A 20,013-nucleotide genomic window follows, 5' to 3' on the forward strand; every position below is an offset into this window, starting at 1 on the left:
ACTATACATGGAAATTTAAAGACATGAATAAAAATATAGTTTGAAATGGGAAATACTGTGCAGAACTAAGGTAAAACTAAAAATAATAAAACGTGTAATTTATGCAGCTTAGAAAAATACGAGTCTAAGAAAAAAAAGGCACTAAACAAAAGAAATGAAAGGCAACAACCCTGCCTCCATAACCAAAACATTTACTTATAAAAATAAAACAAAATTACCTAAAAATAAAGCAAACTAAAACTAAGCATAATAACAGATAGTGCGAAAAAAAAACTTACTTGTGAAATAATAACTTTAAAATGGACTGACCAAAGTTAATTTATCTAATACTTCACATTATGTATACTTGTTAAATTTCATCAAATTATTCCAATAAACTTTATTTGCTTTAATAACTGATGTTATTTAAGTCAAAACAGCTGTCAGCAATACAAAAAAAAAAGATTTTCAATAAAAAGTAAATAAGAATAATAATAATAAAAAAAGGCTTCATTAACTCAACAAATACTCACTGGACCCAATTGGAAGCCTTTAATACAAGTTTAATGTAGAATTTAGAAAATATTTAATAAGTTCTTCTTGCTCTCAATTTTTCTTCGAAAATTCAAAACTTTTTTTTTTTGCATTTTTCTAAAAACTTACTTACTTTAATAAATAAGTAAGTATATATAGTTTATTGAGAAAACTCGAGTTTAAAAATAACAGAACATTATTTCATAAAAACAACATTTTTTTTTAATCATCAGCTGTAGTTTTGAAATGAATTGCACTTTGCTAAATAATAATACAAAAATTTTACCAAAAAAAAAAACTTTATGACGTAATTATTGATTATTGTAGAGTACAAATATTCAGTGCAAAACTAATCTTCCATCTAAACATACAACTAGATTTCACAAAAACCACAATTAAGTGACCAGGGGCGTAGCGTGGGGAGGGACGCTGGCGCATGCGTGCCACCCAAAAAAAAAAAAAGAAGTAAATAAAATGCAATATCTTATCCTTTATTGTTTATTTAGTCTGCTTAATTTGCCTTTTTTCAACTATGTTTTTCTAGTATTCGAAAAGTAAAACGAAATTTCGAATACAAATTAGTGACAAATTTGGGAAATTACCCAGTATACTGATTCGGTGCGTAATTGCAATTAGGCACCGATATTGATGAAAAACTCCATAAGGAAAAAATTTATAACTTCATTAACTTCATAAAAATTTAGACTCAAACAGTACGCAACTAGTTAGTGCACCGCAGTAGTATAACCTTATGACAGATTTTTTACAAGGACACATGCTAACATTTTGTTAACAAACCATAAAGCTAAACCTGTTTTATAGTGATAATGATTCAAGAATAAACAAATTATAGTAAAAAAAGCAATAAACAACTGCTATTAAAATAAAAATAAATTGATAATAAGAATAAAAAATATTAACAACATAATTTAAAAGATAAATAGCAAAAAACAAAAATAAATTAAAACAAATAATAAACAAACAATTCATACTGTGATTACAGTTTTATTTTACTTTACAAAAAGTATTGTTTAAATTATCTAAACTTAAAATTTTAATAAAAAGTAGTTTCTTTTTTTATTAAGATATCAAACAAATCAAACTTTGTTATTCTAACAGCCAAAAAGTTTAAAAATTAATCAACTTTTGTAGCAAATTATTTTAAAATTTCTTTAGTCACATCATGAATAAATTTATAGCAACTTGTAAAACAGAATTTTTACAATCAATTTTTAGTCTAAAAGACATAATTGATTAATTTTAAATTTAAATTTATTTACTTTTAAATCAAATTTTAAATGGTATTTAAAAATTTTTTTTATTCTATTAACTGTTTTTAGTATTTAAAAAATGCTATTCCCTAAAGATCTTAGAATAACTGATTTTAATATAAGTGAAAAGTTATATTTCTTGTGAATTTTTAAAAGCATTGAAAAAGTTGACCTTAAAAAAATTATCTTTTAAACATTTTGTTTTGTATCAGAAACATTTAGTAAAATCTTTCCACACACTCATAATAACTCAGGATTTTATGAAATTTTGGAAAACTTTAGTATGACTCGGTAAAAATCAGGATAACTCAGAATGTTTTAAGTATTTTCAAGCTCAGGCTGACTAAGCATAGATTTGTTTTTTTTTTAACTCAGGGTAGATTTAGTGGTTTTAAAAGATTTTAAATTTTATAAAGCCTAGTTTCTATTAGTTTAAAAACAATAAAAAAATTCTTTAAAAGAATTTAAAATGCTTATGATGACACATGACATTTTTAAACTAACTCAGGACAGTTATTTTGACTCAAAGAGTGGCAAGGCAATCCTGATTTCTTCAAAGTTAGTTGTTTTTTGTTTTTTTTTTTGTAAAATATGTTTTATAATACTAAAGAAAAAGTAAACATTTGTTTTCATTAGTTTTTAGATTATTATTTTAAAAAATATGCAAAGTAATATTGTATGGAATGTTGCAAGTCTAAAAATATGTCAGATAGGAAAATTATCTGAAGTTCAAAAGCTTTAATTGAAAAATAGCAGACCACTACAAGATATTAATATTACTCAAAACTGCAGTTCAAGTGGTATGAAATTTTTACTTTTAATTTCTTTTATATTTCAGATTTTCTTCATTTGTTAAGATTTATTTTTACAGTTTTATATCGTAATATAAGTAAAAATGAAGAAGTTAAAAAAAACTAGCTTTTTAGATTTTTTCTACAAAAAAATTTAAAACTTTCAATTTTAATAATGAAATTTTAACATTTTTATATAAAAGATAAAGATAGTATACTAAAAGCTGCAACGAACTAAAAATATGAGTTATTTTCAGTTTAATACAACACTTTTTTGTTGATTTAAAATAGATATTGAACATTATTTAGAAATTGCACAGAGAAAAATGTTTTGAGGTAATTGTTATTCTTAGTTGACTATTTATTTGTAGTTTAAGGCCATAGGGGGGGGTAAGCCATTTTTTTAGAAGTTGATCTTATTTTAAAGATTTTTTTTAAGCTTTAAGATTTTTTTAATTGTTTTAAAAAATTCGAATTATTTTTTGAGATATGACCAGTCAAAGTCGGGCCGCATAATAGGTTACCCATGGGAAGGGAAAACTAAAACAGCGAAAAAAGACTAGTTTTTTAAAATCTATCTCCTCCTACATTTTTCAAGCAATCTTCTTCAAACTTTAACAGTTTAATCTTTATACAATAACAAAAAAACATTACTTGTGAATTTAAAAATTTGTAGTAAAATTTTTTTTGAAAAAAAAAGACTTTGTTTTTATTTTTTTTTTATAAAATTTTTATTCATTTTAATTATCTAAATTCATAAGTAAGTTTTTTTCCTGTAATGTTAGGAACATTTTTTAAAATTTGAAGAAGACTGCTTGAAAAATGAAGTAGGAGATAGATTTTTAGTATTTTTCTTAATTTCGAAGAAAATTGACCCCGAAAAATTTGCGGCCCAAAAGTTTTAATTTAGAGGATTTTTTGAGAAAAAAAATTGCGCACCCCCTGACCAAAATACCACGCTACGCCACTGTAAAGGACCATTAAACACTTTAAAATTTATTTTATTTTAAGAGGAGCTTTTTCATATGTCAACAAAACGATATGAATTCACTCCTCTAATTAAACAACCTTCCTTTTGCAACTCATACCCAACGGCTGTTGATTCTTTTAAGCACAGCCTTCAAACAGGGTTATTACCATCTGCTATTGGCTGTGCTGTTTTTGTCACCAACAAATTATTTTAAAATCAATGCTTTTATTTATATATATTTATATAAAGCTAAGTTGAAAAAAGAAATGCTCTCCACAAGGAATAAATTATAAACGAAACTCTACAGTTTTCTAAATACAATAATTCACATTTGTCTATAAAAAAGTTCATAAGTCTATTTAATTAAATAATACATACATAAGTTAAAAAAACACAAAATAAGTTTAAAAAACTAAGTATTATTGAGTTTCTTACTCAAAATTTTAACGAAAGATTTATGTTTTTATTAGTATAAATTATTGAAAATAAAAACTAGATATTTTAAACAAAAATGACTATACTAAAAAGCTTAAAAATAACTTATAATATAATAATAAATAACTTTTAAATTGTATCGCTACCATGCTTTCTTTTTTAATATATCTACAACTAAAAACATACTAATAGCTTGACTTGTTCGTTATTTTGATTTTCTCTCCAGATTTTTCTGCTTTGTTTAGATAGTATTCCAACGGCAAACATGGACAGGGAAGTCTCAAAAGTTTCAGAGTTTAGTGCATGTTCACAGACTGTAGACTTCAATAGATCCTAAAAACACAGTTGAATAAAAATAGAGAAAAAACGACAACAAAACTGAAAATTCCAATACATATAACAAGTACTTGATAGGTTTAAGTAACAAAATAAGTTTAAATTAAAATATTTATTTTGGTATGTATATTTTTAAAACAAAAAAAAAGATGACATTAAGCATTTACAAAATTTGATTTTTTAAATGTTAAACACTTTATGATTTACTATTATAAAACTTTATTACAACACAAATGAAATTTTACAAATTATGAAGTTTTTTTATAATATATTTAGATAACTTAACAAATTGTAAGTTTTACATGCTGCAGGCACAATTAAATAACAACTTCATTTTATAATCTTTACAATTATAAAAGTTAAACAAATTATTGAACAATCAGATTTTATAAATAACTTTTTTTTTAGAAAACTGGCAAAATGATGTTAAAAAATTATTCAACTATTAAAAACTTAACTCATAGCTACTTTCCTTGGTAGAGTGTACACTAACTACTTAAACTTACTTTAATAAAATTATTATTTTTATAAAACAATTAATAATTTTTTATTTAATTTAATTTAATAAATATTTATTTTTGAATCAAAAAAATAAGTTTTTAAATTTACTTCCTTATTAGTTTTCATTTTAGCTACAAATTTTTTTTTGGGTCACAAAAGTAGGTATATAATACATAAAATAAAAACTGAACTTCTAAACTTTAGAGTAAACTAATTAAAAGGTATTATCGTAAATTATTATACTTAATTAAAAACAAGTTTATCTGAACTTAAACATATAAAAATTTTCTATATAAAGCGCTTATTCACTTATCCAGACACGTTGGGCAAGATTTTTCTGTAAACATGTCCGGATAACCAAAATTCCGGATAAGTACAAAAAATCAATTTTTTCATATAATAATACAACTGCTGCATATAATACGATGCATAATAAAAGTGTTATGGTAAACACAAAAACATAGTAATTGTGAGTAATATATAGCTAAATGATAAACAATAGAAGCTAAACTTAAGGTTAATTAATTTATTTTTTCTAAGGTAGTAAAACATCAGAATTACTAACCCTCTGCAACTATATACGTTTTTTGAGGATCAAGCAAGTAAAATTTATCATTTGCAATTCTACCTGCCCTAACTATTAATTTAAAAATATATATAAATTTTTGATCAAAAGAAAATATAAATTAAATTTACCTTTAAAAGCAAAAATAATGTAAACCTATCTCTTTAAATGAAAAAAAAAACTTAAAAAAATTAGACAGAAAGAAAACAAGAAATTTTGACTAAGTTTAAAGTCTATTCAACGGAAACATATCACTCCTAACAAACTAGTTTTTATTGGAAGTTATACTAAAATAAGAAATAATAGACGTTTGTTTTATAGTTTTTCCACGTTTTTCAGCATAAAACTCATTGAATTTAAAATGTTGTAAAACTTTTTGAAAATTTTTTTGATTTTTTATCTGACTGAAATTGTCCGGATAAGTGAAGTCCGGATAAGTGAATAAGCACTGTACTATAAACGATTTGGAATTAAAAGTTTAACAACTCAATTTTCTTAAAATTAATATTTTCCTAAATATGTTTAAATAGTTCAATTTTTGAATATGTTATAATAAAATAGTATTTTTAGCTTAAGTTGTAAAACGGTTATAAAGCTTCTACAGATATTAACAAAATAAATAACTATTGAATTTGGTCTTATGCTAATTATCTAAGTTTTAAGTTACAATAATGTAGTATGTATTTAATTATAAGTTTGAGTTAATATATTGCAATGTTTTTGAAATACACAACACAAAGTTAATGAAACCAGTAGGTTTTTCAATAGTTTATTAGTAGCTGTCGTTAAAACTTAAAAATTTAAATGCCAAAAACGTTTCAAAGGTATCTTTAATACTCAAAACTATGAAATTCATTTTTAAAACATTTATAAAGTTACACAATTAGAACTTATTACCAAAGCTGTAGAATCTAAACCACTGATGACAGTATGTGTTAAATACAAAAATCTGCAGGCAACTTCTGCTAGTGTTACGCATCTTCCATTTATTTCTAGACTAATACGTGTTGTTTGAATATCACGATTGATTAAATCATTTTTTAAACCATCACAATCCGGGCTATTTTGAAATAACTCCAACACAGACTTGTAATCACACTCAGGATAATTCGCAGCTTAAAAAAATATTGTTTGAAGTAAACTTCAAAAAAATATTAGTAAAATAACTTAAGTATGTTGTGACAAATATTTTGTTTACAATCTTGTCATGTTTTACTAATTTGTGAAACTAGTTATTTATTATGTTTTTTAAATAGTATTTTGAAATATACAAAATTTTATCATTACAGTATAAATTTGTTTAACTTAATAAAAATATTTTTTCTACTTTGAGATTAATTCAAAATAAAATTTCTGAATTTTTGCTTTGTTAGATATAAATAGTATGAAAATAAAAAATAATAAAAAATTGACCAATGTACTTTATATATTTTCATGTTGTCCTGCTTTTACTTTTAGCAGTTTTTATCAATAATGTAATCAAGGAAAATGTTTTTTTTAATCATAATAAAATACAAGTTAAACTTTTTAACAATTTGAAACAAATTTTGATAATTGTAATTATGGATTTTATAGTTCTAAAGTAAAAGATAGCTTGACTATAAGTAATATTATAGTTCTTTATAAGTATATGTCGAAATACTTTTAAATATACAGTAAGATATTTAGGTAAAACTATACATAAGACAATAAACAACATAATTTAAGATAAAACATTAAACTACTTTAAAGATTTTTTTCAAGTTGTATTAAATACACTCACCATGTCTCAAAGCTTCATTGGGGTCAGTGTCAAGTGCGTTAAAAGAATCTAATCCAGTTTCTAGAAACTGTGAGAACCTTTGAAAAACATCAAACGTTTTAAATCAGTTTTATTCTTTATTTTCATGTTTTTAGTTCAAGGTTTTTGCATTATGTTACATACTTTAATATAATTATTTCTCTTTATTTTAGACTTTATTTTCATATTTTTCAATTTAAGTGTTTAATACATTTTTACAACTTATATTAAATTAAAAGTTTTTACAATGATAATTTTAAAAAAACTATAAGTAATAACTTAGTATAATGAAAATATAAAATGCAATTGAGATAAATTAGAATACTAATTAATTAATATAAATTATATTTCATGTTAAATAATGATATTAAGTAGTTTTGAAAAAATTTAAGTTAAAAAAAAACACTTTGTTAACAGAATGAAATTCTACAGTTTTTAGCATTTTACAAAACATTGACTTTAAAAAATTATGTATTCTCCATGGTAATAATTTAGGAAAATTTAAAAGAAACAGTACTATGTTGGGAAAATAATAGGAAGGGTAAAACACTTTTTTTCAAATTTAGTCTTTTCAAATTTCAAATTAGGTAAAAGAAAAAAACATTCTAATAAGTTATGTTAATAAACCCTCAATACTCTTTTTGAAACTTAACTTTGTAATAAAAATTATAAATTTTCAAAATTATATTTGTGCTATAAAATGTTATATAATTAGTGAATGTTTTATGATCTTTTTATTTAGTTTATCTGACAGAATTCGAGTTTAATAGACTTCAGAGTTTTTAAAGAACTTTACTTTATATGTATTGTTGTATAAAGTTTATTTAATTTTGAAATACTAACTTGCCACTTATTTTAGATAAACAGATTTTACTTTTTTTTGTATCCTAGACATGGCTTTTTGACATTGTCTTTATGTTTGCTTTAAAGAATAAAAATTAACACAAAGTTACATAAAAAGTTGTAAGTTTATAAATTGATTTAAATATTATGAGTAAACAACAAAAAAATTTTAATAAAAAAAATAGCATGGTAAGGAAACAGAAATAAAGTAAAAATGTTCTAGTTAGTAGATAGTTAGTAGTGTGACTTTACAACTTGATGCAATTTGAATGTCTAACCCAGGTGTCTGTTCTTTGACTAGTATTACTTCAAGGTTGCAAAGTTCACTTTTTTACATCCTTAGTTTTGCACATTGTCTTTTATTTTTTCATTTTTTATCTATTACTTAAAACAAATATTTGAACAGCTTTTTTCCGGTGCATAACTTATTTTAAAAATATAACAGAACACATTTCATTTTTCTTAAATTTATTTTAGAACTTTCGTAGTAAGGCTCATCAGAAATTGTATCTTACTAATTTAGAATGAATACAATTTAAAATAAAATCATACTGTAGTTTAAAGTTTTGAAATATAAAATGACGTAATAATCGAATGTTAAAAATTAACTAAGTGTTTATGCTATATACATTTGGTAAACTAATAAAACTCGTTGGAATTAACACAATCTAAAATAAACAAGCAATAAAAATTAAAACTAAAACTATACTTTAAAATAAAATTTAACAAGAAACTAATTATTTAAAACTACTTAATACAAGGATTTTAAAAGTCAAGTTTGGTAAACTGGGCAAAATATAATCCCAGTTCATGTAAGCAGAAAAAATTAGTAAAATACAATTTCTGATGAGCCTAACTACGAAAGTACTAAAATAAATTTAAGAAAAATGAAATGTATTCTGTTATAATTTTTAAAACAAATAGTAGACTATTTATTATTAATTTATTGTTTATAAAGTATTTTATATTTTGTTTTATATTATAAGAATTTAATTTTTAAAACAAAGTTAAAATAAAAAATTTCAATAAAAACTTGTTTTCTAAAAAGTATGTTATAAAAGGTTAACAACTAAAACAATAGCCTGGTTATCTACCTAGACAAATTTACTTAAGATTAATTTTGGTATTAGCTACAAGATAACTTTTAGTTAATTTTTTGAGTTCTGGTTTTGGTAAATCCTTTAAGATATGAGCCTTAGCGTTTTCTCATAGTAACTATTATTTTTTCTAACAAATTTTATCCTGTAATTATTTACCAAACTATGTGCAAACAATTTATTTTCAAAAGCAAATTTGGTAATTTTTATTTTCAAGCTAACAACTAAACTTTGTTATTAAGAAGTAGAAAAATTTATGCATCATTTAATTTATTACATGAAAGAGAAGTATTTGGTGCTGCAATCAATAAAATAAACACTGATCTTTTATTACTATATAAAGTTTAAGCTTTCAAATCGTTAATTTTTGATACTTTTCCATTTAGTTTTATCATTTGTTCTACTTGACATAATCTTTAAAATAAAATAGAACTAAAAATCTCAGAAAGTTATGAATATAAAACAGTTAATTATCCTTACCTGATATTAACTTAATAAACAATGAACTTTACCGCAAGATCAACAACAACAGCATCCGAGACAATCCTACGACCGGTTTCGTCCTAAGGTAAAGTTCATTGTTTATTATCGATGGCATAAAACATCTCAACATTGTTGATAATGGCCGAAATAAATATTGGCTGATATTAACTTGTGAAATTTTAAATAATGACCCAACTAATATTGATTTTTTTTTTGAAAAATATTTGTACATATTTGTGAAGACAAACTGGATGAAATTAAATAAATATGTGTTTTATAATTGGTATACTATCAAAATCCACCCGTGTTCAAAATCCACATAATTTTTTTTTCTTTATTTATCAATTTATTTAAAATTTTTTTAGCATTTTTTAATTTTTTTTCACTATGACTGTTACCCCTAACCAGAGATGGTAAAATGCTAATAGTTACTATGGTCATTCAGCATTGAAGCGTATAAACTTTGGTTTGTTTTAAGTTAGTAATTTCACGCTCGAGTAAACAAAGCAAAGCTTTTTAACATGTCTGCCCCTAACCCTTACCCTTGATTGGTAAGCAGTTCTTGAACTGGAATGGGTCGATTTTGATCAGGTGGATTTTTTAAGCTGGTGGATTTTGAACGTGTCCCATTATAATTATGATATCGTGAAGATAAAAAAACCACTGGTAGTTAAATTTATATACTCTGTAAAGTATAAACTAAATGAACAGTCAAATATCCAACATAAACTTAATAGAAATATAGTTTAAATTTACTATTTTATACTTAAAATCCTAATTTTTAAATATACAAAGTACAGAAGAAACTATTTAAATTTCTAGGAAAGTTCTAAAAAACTTCTGATAGAAGAATTTAACTTACTTTCTATAAAAGTTTATTTTGCATGAAGAACTAGCCAAGGCAGCTTGATAGAAATTGTAATGAGTAACCAGTTGTTTGAAAATTTCTACAAAGGTTTTTTTACTCCTTAAAATATCTTCCAGCTCCTTATTTATAGCAACTTGGCAAGGTTTAGTAATGTCCATTTTTATTTTATGCAGTTGTGTTTATTAAATAATTTGCTGTATGTATTTATAAATTAGACTCCACTTGCCTTGCTTATTTTTAAAACAAAATGGTGTTTGCGTAATCAAACTTTTAAAAACTTTCATTTAGCTAGAACTAAAAACTCGTCGAAATTTTATACTATTAGTTTTTATTTAAATAATTACATTTTTCTACATTCTAAACTTATTTTAAGCTTTTTGTAAACGAAAAGAAAAGAAGCTATCTATTAATATATTACTACTCAAAAAACAACAAGAGTGAAAATAAGAAATATGCATCTTTAACTTTTTATTTTGTATTTTTTGTACTAAACGTGTTAAAGCTATAAAATAGTTTAGTTGTTTTGTTATACAGTGTGTACATTAAAACGCATAAAAACCATTTAAGTGTTTACAAAGATAACCTCAAATGTATATTTCTGTATGAGTTTTATTAAACTTGTTTAGTAAGAAGGTATGTAAGTTTAAAGATTATTTATCATTTAGGTTAAAGTTTATGATATGATTCTTAAAGATAAAAATATTTATAGAACCTTAATTTATATTTTTTTCAGTAAGATTCATATAAGCTTTACAACACACTACAACAGTTTCTATTTAAATACATCAATTTTTAGTAATGAAAAGATTTACTATAGCTCTAAAGTTTTGGTAGAATAACTAATTTGTTTGTGTAACTTGTTTGAAATAGTTATTGACTTCTTCAAAATAATAAAGTATGGTTTTGATTTAATATTCTATAACTTTTTTTTAACAAAATAAACTACTTAATATAAGCTTTTATTTATATCAATAGATAAGTAAAAAAAGCTTGAACTAAGCTAAATTTTTGTAATTTAGTTTAATGTTCTTTTTCATAGTTAATGCTCAGAGTATAATTGAGATCTTTTGTTTGAAAAACAGTTTTTTTCATTCTGTTCTACAATCAAAATATTTTTCTTTCTAACTATTTATTGAATATATGTAATTGAAAATTATTCATTTCAACGGTTTTTGAAATTAGATAACTTTTAAAGAAGAGTGTACAAAACACATAGTTAATTAAATACTTTTAAACCCTTTATAGAAGTAATATTACCTTTTTAAGAAACGAAAGTTTAAATAACAACAAAAATTAAGTTTTTTAGAGACAATTAAAAGAAAGTAATGAAAGATAAGTTATTAACTTATACTTTAGTTGATTTAGAAAAATAGCTTGATCAAAGAAAATAACTTGAGTAACAGTTTAATAAAATAAAATGCAACAGAAAATGTTATGAAATTTTGATTTTATTGATTAGTGGCTTTATACTAATGTCTAATTAATTTTTTTTTGTAATCATTTACTTTATAGTTTGCTTTTGAAATTTTATAGGAAACAATGTAGCTATATCAAAGTAGGCTAACTACATAGTTTATATAAGTAACATGCTCTTTATCTACCTACAATTATTTTTAAAACCCACTAAACTATTATAATTTTTTTTTATGGGAACACTTATAAACTAGTTAACCGTCAAAACTGACTTGAAAATAAACTTGAGAAATACCATACTGTTTTAGAAATCTTAAAAAAATTGAAGAAAAAAAAAAAAAAAATTTCTAGATAGTTTATTTATGTACAGTGTTTTAAAGCGGAATAGCTCGTTCATTCTAAAATTAATATTTTAAACCGTTTCATTCACAAAACATTTCAAGATTCATTGTTTCAGAATCAAGGTACGTACCGGGTGCAGTTGCAAACTTCGATGAATAGAAATTGAAATGTACGTAGAAAACCAGACAGAGAAGATGGACAACTGACAACGAGAACAATGTCGTAATTGACGAGAGTGACGTGGCAAATAGACTAAGACTTAATAACACGAATTATGACGTGGAAGATATACAATGACGAAGGGGTTAACGAAGAACTAGCAGAAGACGGAGAAGAAGAGGTCACAACAAGAATTATGACGTAACTGGTTTAAGAAGATGAAAAGAAAATATATGTGATGAGAGTGGTTGTAGGGAATTTTGGAAAATAACTTTTGTTCTTATCTACACACTTAAAAAAAAAAATTCATTTTGATTTCGGACGTATAATAACTTTAGCTTCAGTATTATGGATTAAAAAAAGGGTATTTCGTTTAGTTGTTGTAATATTTAACTGAACAAACTATATTTTTTCTATTAATTCTTTTTCATTGAAGAAAATATCAATTCAAGTCAAATTTGTCATCTTTTAAAGTTTATTTTTATTATAAAGTAAGATTTATTGAACGACTTTTAATTTTTTATACAGTCAATGTTTATAATTAAATAAATCTCATACTTAGTTATAACAAGCAAAAATTAGCAAAATTTATTTATTTGATTTAAATTGTTAATTAAATTATAAACTTAAGTTATTATACAGATCAATATTTTGACAGGTACCTTAAGGGCATTAATTTTATGAACATATTAAAATAAGTCAGTAAATAGCAAATTAGCAAATAAATTTTGTTATTTACCTTTTAATAGTATAGTGTATTTTTTGTTAAGAATTTTATTTAAATCTTACAGCATGTCAGAGTTGTAAACTGTGAATTGGTATGCCAAATGAATTTAAATATCAGGCTAATTTTGTAGGGAACAGGTCTAAATTGCACGAAGACAAAAATGCACGAGGTTACTAAATTGCACGAGGCGACTAAATTGCACGGGAACAAAATTGCACGAGTGTACAAAATTGCATGAAGCCAAATTTGCACAAAGCCAAAATTGCACGAGTGAACAAAATTGCACGTAGACGATTTTGCACCAAGGGTCATTTGCACGAGTTACATTTTTGCACGTGAGTAAAAAAAAAAAAAAAAAAACAAACAGAAAAAAAAGTTACTGACCGAGGGTAAGGGTTAGGGGAAATAGTAACAGTAAAAATGAAAAAAAAGTAGCTAACAAAAATTATAATAAATAAAAAATGTTAATAAAAAAATAGCTACCGACCGAGGGTAAGGGCTAGGGGTAACAGTGATAGTAAAAATAAAAATAAAAAAATAGCTAGTAAAAATTAAAAAAAAAAAAAAACGAATTGAAAAAACAAAATAAAATAAAAATAAAAACATTTAATCGGTGCAAAATTGTCTCCTTGCAAAATTGTCTGCTCGTGCAAAAGTGTCTTCGTGCAATTTTGTCTTTGTGCAATTTTATCCCCTCGTGCAAAAGTGTCTTCGTTCAAAAGTACCTTCGTGCAATTTTGTGAACTCGTGCAATTTTGTCCCCTCGTGCAATTTTGTACGCTCGCGCAATTTAGACAGCTACCCAATTTTCTAAACTACCAAATCGTTCTTAAAGAATTTTTACTAAAGGAGCTAATTGAATGGATAAAGTATTTACAGGTTGCAATGAGATATTAATATCATAAGTTTTAGGACTATACCGATAATTACTTTACCTAAAAATAGTCCCTCCTATGTTTGTTAGTAAGGTTATGATGACACTGATCCAGTCTAGATTTCAGCAAGTACTGTTATGTTTTAACTACATTTAGTTTGCTAAAATAGTATTTCTTTTATATAGGTACATTTAAGAATTCTTTTATACAATTGCTTTAAAAACTTTAAATAACTAAGTTACAAATTAAATTTTTGTAAAAATGAAAAGTAAATATGTTAGCTAGTTTTGTTTTTTTTTTCTTATAAGATTTTATAGTAGAAGCCAATGTTAGTGTATTAGTTTGCTGTTTTCTAACGTAGTTTATCTTGTTAAAGTCTTACATATAGATACATGTATATAACTGCAGTTATTGCCAAATTAAAACAAGTTATTATTCTAACAAATATTTATTCTACATTTCTACAACTAAAGCAACTTTGAGATATTTTTGTGCTTCATGATAAGCTATTCTAAGTAAAATTTTAAATTGTACAAATTCAAATACGACTATTCTAAGTAAATTTATTTCTTTTAATATATTTTGTATTCTTTTCATATATTTTATTTTTGTTAAATTACAAAACGATTAAAGACTAAAACTAGGCTAATAAGATTAAATAAACTTTACTGTGACAAAATAAATATGTAATGAAAACTGACATTTCAAGAGATTTAAATGTCCTTTTAAACATAGCTTGATATCTAAAACTATAATTAGTCTTTTTACACAGATAGTCCTTTTGAACGCCTAGATATAACCAGAAAATAGATAAAATAGAAAATGAAGTATTGCAAGATTTTTTTAAGCACATTTAAATCTTTAGAAATGTTAGTTTTCATTACATATTTATTTTGTCACAGTAAAGTCTTTTTTAATCTTAATAGCCTAGTTTTAGTCTTTAATCGTTTTATTCATCACACGTGCAAAATTATGCATACTTTTAGAGTAATTTTTAGGTTATAGTTTCTTTATTTTGCAACTGCTTTTGTCATAATACAGCATTTGTTTTAAATTGTAGCCAAGTATTGTTTTGTTAACCAAGTAGTGTATTAGAGGAGGCATTTGGTAGTCACGGGCCGAAAATAGAAATTAAAAGTATTCTCGAGTTACGATTGTAGTTTAAGTTTTCGCTCTTCCAAATTTTCTAGTGCAAGTTTCCAATTTCTGATAAACTTAGCATAAAACCTTTTTTTTCTTTTCACTTAAAACCTCAGAATACCTAGTGTAATTTAAAAAAGTTTTCATTTGCGGACCGCTCTTTAACCCTTATCTGCTGCCTACTACTGTTATATAGCAAAAGCAAACAACTGATGCACAAAATACAAATTATTAGTTTGAGCTTGAGATGCTACAGGTGATTTAAGCTTTAATAAAGTAGTTAAATTATACTTAATACTAAAAAACTGAATTGTAGTTAAAATACAAGTTTTGTTCAGAGAAATAAATAACTTAACTAGAACTGTATCTAAGCTTTTTTTATATTTAACAATTATATAGCGTTAAATCAAAAAAAAAGTTTTACAGAGTTTTAAAATAAACCAGAATTTAGATCAACACATTTTATAGCTAATAAGCGTTTGAATTACTGATAATTATTTTTTAAACACCAAGCTTGCAAAACAACTAGATTTGCACAACTTACCACATAATTAGAACTTAAGTATAATTAGTTGTTAAGCTTTGTATATTTCATTATTTCATAAAAATAATAAAACAAATTACTTAGCTTTGTTTCAGGGTTACCAAAGGTTTTTTGAAAAACTTTTTCAGGTTTTCTAAATTTCTTTTCGGTTTTTTTATGAAATTATTTCTGGTCGATTTTTAGTATCAAATTAAGTTTGAGATAAAAATCTATTTTAAGTAGCACAACAACATTGAAAAGATACTGTAAAGCTACTAAAAATTGTTAATAAAAAAAGGGTTGCAAAAGGATTTTAAATTTTTTTTCAAGATTTCTTCCATGTTTTTGAAAATACATTTTTACTTGTCTACTTTTAGTACAAAAATTTTAGTACAAAAGGTAAAAAAATGTAAAAAATAGTATAAAAATATTGAAAAGATACTTTAATGCTACTTTAAATGTGTTTTACAATTATTAAAATTCTAACTAACACAAAAAGTTGTAGTGCATGATAGATTTTTCAAACCTAATCTGAAATTCATCATTTTACATACAAAGTTAGTTTAAATCAGGGTTTCCCAAAGTGGGCGATATCGCCCCCCTGGGGGCGAATTTAGTAAGTCGGGGGGCGAACTTTAGTAAAGGGGCGATAACTTGTAAGGGGGGCGATTTAATAATTTTGGGCAATCATAAAGATTTTATTTTCTATCTTGTTATTTTACGAATTTTAGCTTGCCATTTAATACTGACCCTGAGGTAAAACTTTATGAAAAAAAGTCTATTTTGTTTACATAAAGTGTAAATTTCATTCCGAACATGTAGATAAGAATGAAGAGTTTTTCAGAAAACGTCAAGATGATAAAACAAAACAGTGTAAAATCACAAATATGTTCAAGAAATCTACACAAAGTATTGAAGATAAACAATTCGCTTCTTATTATCTATCTCTCATAATTGCTAAACAAGAAATGCCTCACAGCATTAGGGAAAAAACGTTTATTCCTATCTTTAAAACAGTTCTGGAAAAAGTAATACATTATAAAAACACCAGTAATGTTTTACGTTCTATTCCTTTAAGCAGCAACACTGTGGAAAGACTTATAGATTAAATGTCAGAATGTGTTGAACAAAAGTTACTTCGAATGATGTGCACTATTTTTTTTCAATGCAGGTTTACGAGTCCACTTTGCCAGAAAATAAATGTCATTTTCTTGTTTGCGTGCGTTTAATAGTTGATGATACAACATACGAAGAACTATCGTTCTCCCAACTAGTGGAAACGCATAGCACAGGAAGATTTGTGTTTAACAAATTAAAAATCGTTTTAAGTAAATAATATACCTTCAAAACATCTTATAGGAATTGCAACAGTTGGCGCTCTGTCTGTGATAGGAAAGTATCGTGAATTAATCACATATTACAAAGAGTTAAACCCTAATATATTTAATATTCATTGCGATATACATCGCCAACATTTAGTTGCAAAAAGTTTGAGCGTCCGTTTAAATGACTCATTAAACTTTGAGATAAAAGCTGTCAACAAAATGAAAAGGCATGCTTTACAAAGTCGTCTGTTTAAACAGCTGTGCAATGACAATGATGAGGTTTTTGATAAGTTGATAATGTATACAGAAGTGAAATGGTTATCAAAAGAAAACTGTTTAGAAAGTTTTTGACTGTTTTTAATTCAGTTATTGATTTTTTTTCTGAAAAAGGATAAGGTGTTGGCAGACAATCTAGACATTGCTTACATGCCAGACTTATATGGTAAGATCAACAATATGAACATAAATTTACAAGTTAAAAACTCAAATCTTATATAAGTCAAAAGTAAGATAACCCGTTTAAGAAACCAACTTGAACTCTATGGAAAAAATTTCGAAAATAAATAGTTTCACAGTTTGCAAGTTTGGAAAACTTCAAATAACTAAAGGTTAAATAGAAGTATTTTCATATTATCTGGAACAGCTTAAAAGTGATATTGATAAACGGTTTATTGACGGTTTTCAATTAAACGTCCCGAAGTGGATTATTGATACCTTCGAAGCAGATCTTTTTGAAGTAAACATTGACGTACAGAAAACTTTCTCAGACTTACAAACTGACCTTGAACTTAAAGTGAATTATTTTAAAGAACGATATGAAAGTTTTTGAACTCAACAAAAACTAAGGCAAAAGTATTCAATTGTTTGGAAGGAAGTTAGATTATTGTTTATAGCTTTTCTTTCTAGCTATGTTGTTGAAAAAGATTTCAGTTGAAATATTATTTAAATATTTGTAAAAGAGGTGACTTGAGGCTTTATTTGACTGATTTAAAACCAGATATAGAAAAACTCGCAAGCAGTTATGAAGCTCATCCTTCACATTAGATTAGACTTAATTTGCAGACATTATGTTCTGTAAGGTCTTCAATTTTAGTTCATTTTTAAAAGATTTCTTATTTAAGCTGGTTTGTATTGTAATTAAATAGTATTTTTATAACAACAATTTTATTAAGTTATTTTTCTACAAGAGGTTTGCTTAATGCCCAATGTATATTAATCACGGTAAATTTCCTCTTGTGTTCTCACTTTTTACCCAAAATAAAGTGCAAATTTATAATTTCTTAAATTTAACTTAAATAAAGTATGTAAATAACTAAGTATTAATAAAGCAAAAGTTTTATTATACTTAATAGCTTATACAGATTAATATTTTTTAATGAATGTTTGTTTTATGTTTTAGTAGATTCTACGTTTATTCATAACATTATTGCATTATAACATATTGAAATTTGCCATTTTGTAAAAGTTTTAGTTTTTTAAAGGTTAGTCGAAGTCATGGTATTCTACTAAGAAACATATAGTTTAAAAAGTTAAAATTTTGATTTTTAACTTTACAACTAACTTGCTTATAATCTTTTAGCATTGAAATTAGTAATTTTACTGCATTAACAGAAGCTATTGATAAAATAACTTTTCATTTGAGATAAAAAATCAGTCGGTGAAACTTCCTAAAATTAGATCCGCAATGATGTTTTAATATTTATTTCATTATGTGTAAAATAAGCTATTAATTTTTTTGCAGTTTTTTAATCTATAGTAAAGTAATTTTAGACTATGCCTATTTATAAAATAATTTAAGTATATTGTGTGGCTTAAATAAGTTACTTAGCATCCACTTCTAAATTTCCGAAATTCGTTATATAAGAGATTATTATAATTTCAGGTTTTAGTTAAGATTTTAGATGGGTAATGTAGGGTCCAGATCCAGTCAAGCTTCGGCCCGCTAAGTAACTTGAAAACTACTTGTGCAAAACAAATAAAATTTAGCTTTTTGATACTTAATACTCTGAAATACGCTTTCAATTTGGTTTTCAGTTCACAATAGTACTTCTTAGATCGCAATAATAGTGAATCAATTCATTACAATTTTGCTCCAGTTTTTTAAGTTGCTTATATGTTAGTTTTTTAAATTATGCAGTCCGCAAGTACATTTTTTTAACAAGTCTACACTAGAAAGGATTTTTTAGTTAAAATGAGTTGCTGACTACAAAAGTTGTCCACAACTAAGCTAAAGGTTTCATTAGTTTCAAAAAAATTCATATTTAAACAGAAATGATTACAGATTACAAAAGGTTTTTTAATATTAAAGTATTTATAACACTTTACTGGGCTTATAAGAAAAAAACGGTAATATAATTTTTCAAGCCTTGTAAATTTTTTTGAACAAAGCCCAAAAGTTTGTGCATAAGAAGTTCCAGACTAAATTATATTTCGAATACAACTTTTTTGGCTCAAAAGTGCGTACTTAAGAAGAAAAAATACTTTTTAAAATTATCGGGGGCGATTTTTTTTTCAAACTTCTGAAAAGGGGGCGATTTAGTAAATGAGTTTGGGAAACCCTGGTTTAAATAAAGGTTTTTTAAAGACTTTTCTTCAAAATTTAAGGTTTTTCCAAGTTATTTTTGCCTGAATTGTCAAATTCCAGGTTTTTCCAGGATTCTAGGTTTTTTGTCAACCCTGTTTTTTAATAAAACTTTGTTAACTCTATGTATAATAGAGATTTAAAAATCAATTTATATTTAAACAATTTTTTTTGCTCTTTCATTTGTCCAAAATAGCAGCATTAAGTGAAACAATAACAAACTTTTTTAAGTGACCTATTTAGCTAAAATAAGTATTAAAAACTATATTTTCCAAATTTTACTCAACCATTAACATTTAAATCAAAAACCATTAGGCATTAGATTTTACCAAATTTCAGTGTTTACAAAACAATCGTGCTCCTTTTCTATTATGACGTCATAATATAGTTCTACCATTTGTTACGTCACAATAGCTATTAGTCAAATTGCAATTACAAAATTACAAATATATTTAAAATCTGCACCATATTGTTT

The 20,013-nt window shown here is 24.8% G+C and overlaps 1 protein-coding gene across 1 annotated transcript in view; it reads right to left on the reverse strand.

The window, feature by feature from the left end:
- LOC145841489 (DDB1- and CUL4-associated factor 1-like) overlaps positions 1–10,596 on the reverse strand; it is a 31,926-nt gene extending 21,330 nt beyond the window's left edge. The window contains exons 1-4 of the mRNA XM_082948849.1: positions 10,448–10,596; positions 7,145–7,221; positions 6,280–6,497; positions 4,167–4,313 (exon numbers count right to left, since the gene is read on the reverse strand). Coding sequence (XP_082804975.1) covers positions 4,167–4,247 — 81 coding nt within the window. The 5' untranslated portion in view covers positions 4,248–4,313; positions 6,280–6,497; positions 7,145–7,221; positions 10,448–10,596. The remainder of the gene's footprint in view (positions 1–4,166; positions 4,314–6,279; positions 6,498–7,144; positions 7,222–10,447) is intronic.
- Between the last annotated feature and the right edge of the window lie 9,417 nt (positions 10,597–20,013).

This window comes from Thalia democratica, chromosome 7 (assembly GCF_965202585.1).
Source record: "Thalia democratica chromosome 7, ktThaDemo2.hap1.1, whole genome shotgun sequence".
Classification (NCBI taxonomy): Eukaryota; Metazoa; Chordata; class Thaliacea; order Salpida; family Salpidae; genus Thalia; species Thalia democratica.